This window comes from Miniopterus natalensis, chromosome 11 (assembly GCF_054644295.1).
Source record: "Miniopterus natalensis isolate mMinNat1 chromosome 11, mMinNat1.hap1, whole genome shotgun sequence".
In the NCBI taxonomy this organism is placed as follows: domain Eukaryota; kingdom Metazoa; phylum Chordata; class Mammalia; order Chiroptera; family Miniopteridae; genus Miniopterus; species Miniopterus natalensis.
Genome location: NC_142091.1, coordinates 72,604,826 through 72,615,742, shown reverse-complemented (window position 1 = coordinate 72,615,742; position 10,917 = coordinate 72,604,826). Strand labels below are relative to the sequence as shown.

Sequence of the window (10,917 nt, the reverse complement as noted above, 5' to 3'; positions counted from 1 at the left end):
TGAGGAAGAAGCCCAAAAGGAAACACAAATAGAAATGTGTCTGAAGTTGCCCCTTGCACCAGAGGCACCCAGATGTCCACCATGGGAACCCAGCTAAGCCCAGCTTATGGACAAAATCCCTCCTCTGCCTTCACCTGGTCTGCTCAGTCCAGACTTCCCTCATCTTCCTCACTCTGAGGACTTAGCACAGGTTGTTCCACTCCCTGGATCGCCTTTCCCACCTCTGTTTACCTTGCCATTGCCTGTTCATTTTTCAGTCACAGCTAGAAGTCATTTTCTCCCTCCCTTACTCCATGGGGTGTGGGGGGGTGCAAGACACCTGATGTGACTGTGGGGGGCTCAAGGGGCGAGCAGAACCCCCGAAGGTCTGAACTCGCCTTTTATCACATAAGGGTGTGCACACAAGGCTCAGGGGAGACGAGCAGCTAGATCTTAAACGAAGTCACTGAGATTATAAATCCATCTTTGTGGTGGTGATGGTTGTACAACTTGGTGAATAGACTAAAAACCATTTGTACACTTTTTAAAAGTGCATTTTCTGATACATAAATTATTTGTCAAAAAACGCCACGTTTAATGAAGCTGAGGGTGTGGCCGCATGGACCACTCAGGGAAGGGACGGAGAAGAGGCGTCATCCTCAGCAAACAGGACTGGCCTGGGCCTTGAGGCTCAGAGCGCTCGGGGCAGGGGCAGGAAAAGGACAGGTGTCTCGGGTGGTGGGAACTGTTGGGGAGACACTGATGAGGAAGAAGCTTGGAGGACCCACAGGCTAAGGAGCTGGGGTGACTATGAAGACCAAGGTTGCAGGGACAGTGGCTTGGAGAGGGATCACTGGGGATCTGGAACAGCTTGGTATGTGCACCTGCCAAGGCTGATGGGAGCAGCAGCGAAGTGACGCTGGCCCTTGGGAGGCCTTGGATCCCCAAAGGTCCCTCTGCTCAGACGCAGTCCTCCCCGTGAGGCCCACAGTGCTTGATGTTCACCCACATCCTTTCTCTCTTAGTAACAGACCCGATTTTTAGTTAGACGCATGGCAGCCAGGAGTCAAGTCACTGTCTCCCAGCCTCTTATAGTTATGCGACCACGCGAACAAGCCCTGGCCGATGGGAGGCCAGTGGGAGTGACAGGGGCCAGCTTCCGGAAACCTTCTTAAAAGATGGGCCTTTTATCTCCTGTTCCCTATGACTGTGATGGCTGGAACTCAAGCAGCCACAGTGGATTGTGAAGCAGAAGCCAGTGTTTAAAACGACAGAGGAGCAAGGTGGAAGGAGTGTGGGTCCCTGATCATCACGGAGCTGCCGTACTAGCCCCAGACTGTCAACCTTCCTACTGCATCTCTCTGAGCTATGCCTGTCCCCAGTCCCTGGCACTTACATCACCTCCAGCAAATCTAATTCTGCTTCAGGGCCACTGTAGTCAATTTCATGCCGAAACGACGGGAGCAATATCCAGGACGCTGGGGAAACGATAGCTGTCTCCCTCCCTCCTTTCCTTCACTTCTTTACTCCTTCCTGAAGCACATATTGAGTGTTTCCTTTGTTCCCCATCCTGAGCAGGACACCTTACCTGTGTCAAGTAAAAAGATATGATTCCCACCCTGGCCAGTGTGGCTCAGTGGTTAGAGCGTTGGCTCATGGACCAAAGGGTCTCGAGCTTGATCCCCAGCCCCAGTCGGGGCACATGCGGGAGGTGGCCAATCAATGTCTCTCTCACATCTATGATTGATGTTTTTCTCCCTCTCCCCCCTCTCTCCCTCTCTCCCTTCCTATGTCCCTCCCTTCCACTCTCTCTAAAAAAAAACTCAGTGGAAAAGAATATTCTCCGGTGAGGGTTAGCAAACAAAGATATGATTCCCAGCTCAAGCAAGAAGGGTTGATGCGAATATAAATAGCATGACAGATTGCTATGCAGGCTCATTAACACCAAGAATCTGCATTCACACAGAAGTTATACAAACATATGTGTGCCCCCCACATACATTTTCTCTCTCCCCTGTCACTACTGGGTGCCTGTGTGGCCAGACCCCAAACTCCACCAGCAGGGTGTGCTGCCTTGGGGCCAGTAGCCTCCAATGCTTCTGATCATGGCCACTGCATGGCTGCATCCTAGCCTGGTCTAGGCCAGGAATGCCAGGACCCCTCCAACCCACTCTTTCTCTCAGAAGCTCAGATTTGACTCTCTAGGGCCTGGCAAAGATTCCTCCTGGAGACATCTTCCCAGCTCCTTAGGTGAGACTTCAGGCACCAGATAACATACAGAGAATCCTGGGGGCCTAGAAAATAACAGTCACTGGCCCCATTATACTGATGAGGAAACTGAGGCCCAGAGAGGCATAGTCACAGAAACCCTCAGTGACCGGCCTGGGATTTGGCCTCTCCACACTCCCAGCTCTTCACCCCCGCACACAGGCTGTATGGTGGACAGCAGGGTCCTTTTTATCTTTCTCTCTATAACCATTTATCGGGCATTTACTGTGCGCTGGGGATTGCGCCAAGCACTTTACATAAGTTGTCTCATTTTTTCCCTCACAACATCCCCATGAGGTGGGTTGAATTTTCCCCACTTTAAAGATGAGGGAAGTGGGGCCAAGGGAAATAAAGCGCCTGCCCAAGATCAGCAGCTTCTCGGTAACAGATCAGGCAGGATTCACAGACTGGTGGGTCTCAGCCCTAAGCCTGGTGGCCCTACTCTGCTATGAGGCTTCCAGATGGGGGTGGAGGGCTCAGCTGAAATTCCTAGAAGGACTTCAGGGGTTCCTTGAAACCGTTAAAGAGCATGTAGGTGTCTGTGGGTGCACATGTGCACACACCTGTGCAAACAGGCATTTCCTTAGCAAACATGCATTGCTCTTAGCAGCACTTCAGAGGAACTCCACTTAGAAAAGGCCCAGGGCCACTGATGCTGAGTAAAACCCTTGGCCTTCTGGGTCAGTGTTGCTGTGGCCTTGGGCAGTACAGGACAGGAGGGTTTTATTTGGGGATGTGTTGGGTGGCTGTTTCAGGATGGGTGGGTAGGTTGGTTAGTTGGTTTTAAAGTTGGCTCTTTGGCCATCAACAGCCCAGAAAGGTCATGCCATGCCCACTGGTCTGCCAGGCACAGCCCAGGCCTCCAGAACCCACTAATCCAGGCCACCATGGCCTGGATTCCCCTTATTTATAGGCCTGAAACCTGGCCTGTCCGCCAGGAGCTCTGCTATATTCTCTTGTCCTGTGATAGTTGACTTGGGGCCTTCCAGCCCTCTGAGAGCCTCACCCCAGAAAGAAGAATCATATGGCCAACAGCCAGGTTCACTGAGGCCAAAGCCCCACCTCCATTCACACCTGCCAACCATCACGCTGTCTGAAGGGGCCACTGGAGCACTGGAACCCCCTCACCCTAGCCTAAAGGCCCAGCCAGTGGCAATAGGACCCTGGAGGGGACACTTCCTCTCAGAGGCCTCTCTGGGCCTTGGCCAGCCCAGATAAGAGGCCAGGAGTGGAGGAAACAGGGGTAGCTGAGTGGCAGTGATGGAGACTGGGCTTGTCTTGTTAACAAGCAGCTGCCAGGGCAGCACAGGTCTGCTGCAGGGAACGGCACCAGCCGCCAACTCAGATGCTCTCTCCACCTGGAGCTCAAGACCACTCACTGGTGCCAGCCGGCGTGGCTCAGCGGTTGAGCATCGACCTATGATCCAGGAGATCGAGGTTTGATTCCTGGTCAGGGCACATGCCTGGGTTGCTAGCATGACCCCCAGTAGGGGACGTGTAGGAGGCAGCCGATCAATGACTCTCTCATCATTGATGTTTCTCTCTCTCTCTCTCCCTCTCCCTTCCTCTCTCTGAAATCAATAAAGATATATTTTTAAAAACAATAAAAAATTTTTAAAAAGACCATTCACTGGTATGCACACAGGTGACTGTGGGGGAGGGAGCTACTATGCCTCAGTTTCCTCATTTGTATGACAGGAAAATTCAGAGAGATGGCGTTCAGAAAAGAAAGGATCTTTCTGCCATCAAGTCAAAGACAGCGCTGTGACCAGGAGGGGTGGTCAGCCCCCTGTCCTTCCCCAGCCCGGGACCCCTGAGGGGCAGCAGGGTTGGTAGAGAACGGAAGGGGCAAAGGTCAGAAGACAAGCCCCCATACTGAGTGCCCTATCCACATGGACACCACCCCAACCTCCCAGCCCCTTTGACCTCCAGTGGAGTGGCCCCCAGGACCCCCTTCCTCCCAACACCCAACAGGTGCCCATTATCAGCCGCTACCTGCGGGACGTCACCTGCTCACCTGGTCCTCTCCCTGCCTCCACAGGAGCCCAGGTGGGACTCTGACCCGACACTGCCCTGCAGACATCCTTCACTGGCCTGAGGTGCTCACAGGGGGCTTGCAAGGCCGCTGCCCTCCCAGCATCCTCTCAGCCACGTTGTGTGGCAGCAGCTTGGGGCCATTCCACACTGCATACATATAGGCACACTGTTCTCTCTGCCGGGGGCACCAATCCCACTGCCGCAAGGACCGTGTCCTCCAAAAGGCCTTTCCTTGACTTCTCCCTGACCCCTCGGTGAGCGCAGCCTGTGCGCCAGGCCTGGGGGCTGAGCCCCAGCGGACGGCCAGGCAGGGCAGAGAGGGTGCTCTGAGCCATGCCGACAGGACCCATCTCATTTTATTGCCCTTCACTTTATTGCACTTCACAGGTGATACATTTTTTACAAATTGAATACTCTCTACCAGTGAAAAAAGATTAGGACTCACTTTATTAGGGTGGTTTGGAGCAAACCGGTATGCCCATACAGCAAACCTCCAGATAACCCTCTGACCACCCCCTGAAGGACTAAGGAAAAAGTGTTCCTGTATCCAGACCGCCAGTCATCCAGGTCACCATCAGGCTGATCCAGAGGCTGAGTGCAGGACCGCCTCTTCTCAAGGCTGCACTTTTTACTCTAAGAAATCTCAGCTTTTCTTTCTTCTTCGAACACTCTGGGCATTGCCTACTTGCTTCTGGTTTGCAAACCCTAAGACCCTTGAATAAATCTCCATCATTTATTTCTAGCCAAAGCCTCCTGACTTCATCTATGCTCAGTTGACATATCCCACGGAATTGCGTTGACAACTTTTACTTCACCTGATGGATCTGCCCTGCCTTAGACTGTGGGCTCTTAACCCAGTAGAGGCCTAATAATCACTGCTTGCTGCTAAGCACATGGCTTCCCAGGGACAAAAGGCAAAGGCCCAAGGGCAGGGCCTACAGAAGGCAACAGCCCCCACCCCCAGATTCTGGTGGCCTCCCTGATCCCTGTCCGCTCACAGTACACCCCACACTGGTCAGGCCTTACTGCCATCTTCTCCCCTCCACAGCTCACCTAGTCTCCTCTTCCAGCGAGCCCTCCTGGACTGAACCAGCACTGCCTCTATTGATGAAGCTCTTTCTGCCAGTCAGATGGTCCCAAGGTGCCAGGGGCCCTTCCTGGGATGTGGGTGCTCCTGGGGAGGGTTCAACAGTCTGAAAAAATGGTGGGGCTGGGGCATGCCTAGAGCCAGGTTGGAAGGGTGCCTAGAGCCAAAGTTTCTACTCAAGAGTTTATGGTCTGAATGAGATTAACCAGCACCCAGAGATCAAATGCAAAAGTTCTGGGTGTAAGCCAAGCCTTTGTCTGCCTAGGCCTTTCCAGGTATGCTCCCTCTGCACAGACTGCTCCTTCCCTTGCTCTTCAGACCACTGGCTCTTTCTCTGCTTGCAGACTGATGCATCATAACACCTCCTTCAAGACGCCTTCCCTGTCCTAGCCAGTTTGGCTCAGTGGTGAGCGCTGGCCTGTGGACTGAAGGGTCCCAGGTTTGATTCTAGCCAAGGGGCACATACCTCAGTTGCAACCTCGATCCCTGGCCCTGGTTGGGGCTTGTGTGGGAGGCAACCAATCCATGTGTCTCTCTCACATGGATGTTTCTCTTTTTCTCTCTCCCCCTCCCACTCTCTCTGAAAAGCAATGGAAAAAATATCCTCAATGAGGATTAAAAAAAAAAGAGGCCTTCCCTGACTACCTTCTAAATTAAATTAAGGTCCCCTATATCAGTGTTCCCTCAGCCCCTGCCTACCACCCTCACAGTTGTGACTGTCATGAGGCCTGAGCCATAGCAAATCAGCAATTCAGAATCAAGATCAAGGAGACAGACATGAACCAGAAGTGTTTATTGCAGAAATCTGGCCAAGGCTTCAACTGGGTGGCCCCAATTGAGGCTGGACTGGGGCCCTCTGCCCCTGGTTGGGCAGGTGTAACAGGAAAGAGTAGAAGGAGTATGCCTGGGCCCAGGGTCTCAGAGCTGTGAGAGGATGTTGGGGGCCAGGCTGCAGGTGAGGCCTGTGCCATCTGGTTCCACATTCAGGGACTTCACTATACCATCATCTATCACCATAGAGAACCTGCCAGAAAAAGGGTACGGTGGGTCACAACAGCTGGACCTGGAGGCTGGGAATAGAGAGGGAGGGTGCAGGGGAACCCCATGGAGGATCCTCCCACTTTTACCTCTTGAGCCTTCGATTCCCAAAGAGGGACACCAATGAATCATCCAGTAACAAATCTGTCTCCTAAGTCAAGAGAGAGGCAGAGAAAAGGGTCAGGAAACCCAAGAACAGACCAAGCTCCCCAGCTGCTCCCCACATTGGTCATGTCCCTCCAAATCCCTGCTTCCAAGGCCTAGCAGAGAGACTACCCTGTAGGGTGGGGGTTGGGGGTTGCACTCACCTGCCCAAAGGCCCCAGTGGGGTCAGCCAGGAGCCGGACCTAAAGATAAAATAAAGGTCACAAGAAAAATCTTTTGCCTGGCCCCTGATCCCCTCAGGACCCACACCTCACCTTGTTTCCTGCGTTGTGGGCTCGTCCCCACTCTTCAGTCACAAAGACATCGTTAACACTCAGACATGCCACCACCTGGGCTCCTTTGGACTTCAGAGCTTCAGCCTGCTCCACAAACCCTGGTAGGTGGGTCTGGGGAGGGAAAACGAAGACTCAGCAAAGGGACAATTGCCTCTGCTCCTCCACCTATCCTTTATCTCCTGGATTTCATTTCCCTGCTTCAACACCTTTCATCAGACCATGAGAATTGTGTAAGCCACAGTTCCTTCTTGCCTTGGCCACTAGGGAGCTCAGATCCATACTTAAGATTTCTGTGGTCAAGACCATGAACTTCCGGAACATAGGCATAATTATGTCTTGTTTACCCAATACCTTCCATAGTGCCTGTCACCCAGCAGGGTCAATAAGAGGTGTTAGATTTCATGGCAATACCCTTTCTCCTACATTCCTGATACCACTGCCTTTTCACAGACTCTATTTGCTTGATGAACACTCTGGAATGCTTTTTAACTGCCATATCATCCGCATCCTGTTGTTGCAAGCTGCCTGGGGACAACATGGAGGACTGTGAACAGTGCAAAGATGTTCCCAAGATCCCAACTGCTGAGCCCCAGAAGGGCAGGGCCTCACCTTGGAACAACCAGGAGTAAAGGCCCCAGGGACTCCAAACAGCACCCCCTTCTTGCCCTTGAACAGCTCTGCCAGGTTCACCTTGTTCCCAGGCTGCCCTTCAAACACCACCACAGATGGGATGGCATCTCCCACCTAGAGGGAAGGGCACCAAGTTAAGGGTCGGAGAGTGGGGGACAAGTAGGGAAGCCAAGGGAAGGGCAGCAAACCAAGAGCCAAGGGGACAGGGCCCAGGAGCCAGGGCTGGTGAAGCCAGGGTTGACATGAGGCAGGAAGCCCAACCCTGTCAGAGTTTCCAGAGGTCCCTCCCTGCGGCCCTTCCCTCTCCCCGCAATGCCTAGTTACCCCACATCCTCCAGGTTTCAAGTTGGCCCTATTCCTCTTTGAGGGCCTGTTGGTGGCAACGGAAAAAGGGAGAGGCTTTGGAGGTGTTGCAAGGCGTTGAGGACACAAGCTGCCTGATGCACAGGAAAGAAGTGCGGTAACTAGGCAAGAGGAGGAGGGTCAGGGGGCTGTATTTGGGGGGAGGGAGGACCTCAAAAATAGAGGGAGAGGATCCTGTGTCCCACCCCCAAGATGAGAAAAGGGGAGGACAGCAGAAGGTGGGAAAGGTTTTCCTCGGGGAGAGGGGGGTGCAGGTCCCTACATCCCAGAGGTACTGAATAAAAAAAGGAATCTGTCCAAGAGGAAGGACCAGTCTACCTGGGGCGTTGAGGGCTTCATGGGCAGGAGGGAGGCAAAGGGAGGGAAAGTCGGGGGGTTGGGAGCAGTTTGAGGCACAGGGAGGTCTCGGAAGAGTCTGGGGGAGGGGCGGGGGGGTAGTTCTAAGGAGCCAGGGACGGTTCAGCCCACGGGCGGGAATCGGCTGTGGCTGGAGTGGAATCGGGGAGACACGGCAGGGGCTCTAAGCGACAACACGTTTCAGAAGATGGGGTGAGAGTGAGGCCCAACAACCTGACAAAAGCGTGCTAGAGGGTACAGTGGGGGCTATGTGTGAGGGTTGAAAGGGGGGACCCTGGGGCAAAGGAGGTCCCGGAAGGTGGGGGAGGCCTTGGTAGCCAATCGCCTGAAAATGGTGGAGACCCCAGCAGAGGGTGACGCAGAGAGTGTGGAAGACAAGGCCCGGCGGCCTCGGGGACCATCTCAGGAGACGCTGCACGAAGCCCTTAACACTGGCGACAGGGGTGGGGCAGCCACGGGGTTTGGTGAGGAGGAGAGCGGGACAGACGACGGGAGGGCGTCTAGGGCGGCGGCGAGAGGTCCAGGGCAGGAAGAGAGGGAGGCAGGAGGGGCTGGGGCGGGAGGCGGCTGCCTCGAGCGCGACGGAGGGCCTGGGAGAGATGGACGAGGCGGGGAGAGGGGTCAGGCCTGGCCGGACTGGGCCAGCGGTCACCTTGATCGGGGCCATAGCGGCTGCGGCGCTTCTGAAACCGCGGGCTCCGCTCCGCGTCCACTCTAGGCCGTCTTCCCGGCACCCTCTGCTCCCCGCCGCTGCTGCACAACGGACGGCAACGGCCCGGGCGAGTCCTGAGCCCCACAGGCGGCCCAGCTTGCACATCCCGGTGAAGCCGCACACCGGGTCCCGAGGCCACAATCGCCCCGCCCCCGGGCGGCCTCGGGAGGTGGGGCCTGAAACGCGGTGCCGCAGAAACCCTGCAAGAGGCGGGCCGCCTCCAAAGGGCAGGCCCGGGCCGCGCGTCGGGGGCGGAGCTGGCACGACAGGCTTGTTTGCATTAGGGGCAGGACAAATGGGCCGAACCAACTCCTATTTGCCTACAAGGTTGGAGCGCCGCTCTGGGCCTAACTAACGGATCGGGGCACTTTCTGTTCCTTAACCGAAGCGAGGGTCAGGAGACGACGGTTTCAGGCGCCTACGTAGGAGTAAAACACGTTTATTTTGCATTCAACGAAGGCCCCTGCATACGATTTGCACTGTATATGATTTGTAGCGAGTGGAGGTTTAGCTCAGCGAAAACCACCGGCCTGCACCGTAGCAACCTCCCGCCGGGAGGCTTCAAGTAGCAACGCCTGACGCTGCGAGGCCTTTGCAGTACCTCCGCTCCCGCGAGCGCCGGAAGTCCCAGCAACTTCGCCGCTTCCGCTCCTCCCCGCCGTGCGATTGGATAGAGAGCGGGGCGGCTCCGGAAGTGACGCAGCGGAGTGTCTGCTTCCTTCCGGTTCTGGCAGGCAGGAGTGTTGAGGCGACATGAAGCTGCTAACTCACAATTTGCTGAGCTCGCATGTCCGAGGGGTGGGACCCCGTGGATTCCCCCTGCGCCTCGAGGTACCACATGGGGGACGCTCTGGCGCCCTTCTCCCAGGAGGGACTGGGGAACTAGGCTCCGACGCCTGCCTAACTAAACCCCTCCGCCCCGCAGGCCACCGAGGTCCGCGTCATCCCCGTGGAGTTCAACCCGGATTTCGTGGCGCGTATGATACCCAAAGTGGAGTGGCCGGCGCTTCTGGAGGCGGCCGATCACGTGAGGACCCTCCCCTTGCCTGTGCACACCCTTTGAGGGTTGGTCTCACCACAGCCCTTTGCACCTGGCCAGGGTCGGGGTATGCCCAGAGATAACTTAGGCCTCTTGCCCACAGTTGCGTCTGGACGAGGTGCCCAAAGGGCCAGTTCAGGGGTATGAGCAAGATGAGACATTTCTGAGGAAGATGCACCACGTGCTGCTCGAGGTGAGAACTGGCCTATCAGTTGCTTCCTAGCTACACAGCCATACCAGGAGGCTGCCAGTGTTCAGCTCTGTTACCCACTCCTCTGCAGGTGGAGGTGGTGGAGGGAACCCTGCAGTGCCCAGAGTCTGGACGTATGTTCCCCATCACCCGTGGGATCCCCAACATGCTGCTGAATGATGAGGAAACTGAGACTTAATCGTGCCAGACATCAGTTTTTCATACTGTGATCGTATTTTTGTTTATATTCTGTTGGTTTTGTCACATGTTTTCCCAGCTCTTGACCCAGTGACACGCCACACAGTGTTCTTGAGCTCGATATATTTTTTTTCTCATTAAAGGTTCAAAACCAAAAGCGGTTTCTCTTTGCAACAAATATACATTAAAATAGAGTCTCTGTACAGCCAAGGGCTCTGGGCCCTGGCTTGCCCCATGTCCCTGTGCCTCCCTGGCCAAACCCAAAAATAAATATAGTGTTATTGCTCTGCAGGGCATAGAGGCAGTGCTCTCCCTACCCCCTGAGGAGGCTAGGTGGGAGCTGATGGGGGACCTTGGCCACCCCAGGGGTCCAGGGGCTGGAGCCTGCTTGGAGTTATTGCTTCAAGGGGGGGGGGGGCAGAATGCCCAATGCAAATGATGAGAGGAGCCAAGGGGGCAGGGGCCTTTGCTCTCCAAATTTCCCTCTGCTCTGGAGAGGGGGTTGGATTAAGCAGCAGCAAAAGCATCACCCACTGGGAGACTGTGGCCTCCACTCCCTCCCCTCCCTGAGATCAGGCT

General features: G+C 55.1%; 2 protein-coding genes across 2 annotated transcripts; one reads left to right on the top strand and one right to left on the bottom strand.

Moving 5' to 3' along the window:
• Positions 1 to 6,149: 6,149 nt before the first annotated feature.
• On the bottom strand, positions 6,150 to 9,087 carry PRDX5 (peroxiredoxin 5). The gene is made up of 6 exons (XM_016220238.2): positions 8,852 to 9,087; positions 7,459 to 7,593; positions 6,829 to 6,960; positions 6,718 to 6,756; positions 6,499 to 6,560; positions 6,150 to 6,395 (listed from the first exon to the last, which is right to left on the bottom strand). Exons 1-6 carry the CDS (start codon positions 9,014 to 9,016, stop codon positions 6,290 to 6,292), a joined length of 639 nt encoding a protein of 212 aa, XP_016075724.1. The 5' UTR covers positions 9,017 to 9,087; the 3' UTR covers positions 6,150 to 6,289.
• Positions 9,088 to 9,636: 549 nt separating this feature from the next.
• On the top strand, positions 9,637 to 10,495 carry TRMT112 (tRNA methyltransferase activator subunit 11-2). The gene is made up of 4 exons (XM_016220249.2): positions 9,637 to 9,742; positions 9,837 to 9,938; positions 10,054 to 10,143; positions 10,232 to 10,495. Exons 1-4 carry the CDS (start codon positions 9,665 to 9,667, stop codon positions 10,337 to 10,339), a joined length of 378 nt encoding a protein of 125 aa, XP_016075735.1. The 5' UTR covers positions 9,637 to 9,664; the 3' UTR covers positions 10,340 to 10,495.
• Positions 10,496 to 10,917: the final 422 nt, after the last annotated feature.

Excerpts from the sequence above, each read along its gene's own strand:
- PRDX5 (XM_016220238.2), bottom strand. The coding sequence starts at position 9,016 with ATGTGCAAGCTGGGCCGCCTGTGGGGCTCAGGACTCGCCCGGGCCGTT. Across the intron at positions 6,961-7,458 it reads TTACTCCTGGTTGTTCCAAG|ACCCACCTACCAGGGTTTGT; the intron begins GTGAGGCCCTGC and ends TTCCCTCCCCAG. Across the intron at positions 6,396-6,498 it reads GGGAATCGAAGGCTCAAGAG|GTTCTCTATGGTGATAGATG; the intron begins GTAAAAGTGGGA and ends TTTTTCTGGCAG.
- TRMT112 (XM_016220249.2), top strand. The coding sequence starts at position 9,665 with ATGAAGCTGCTAACTCACAATTTGCTGAGCTCGCATGTCCGAGGGGTG. Across the intron at positions 9,743-9,836 it reads GATTCCCCCTGCGCCTCGAG|GCCACCGAGGTCCGCGTCAT; the intron begins GTACCACATGGG and ends TCCGCCCCGCAG. Across the intron at positions 10,144-10,231 it reads TGCACCACGTGCTGCTCGAG|GTGGAGGTGGTGGAGGGAAC; the intron begins GTGAGAACTGGC and ends ACTCCTCTGCAG.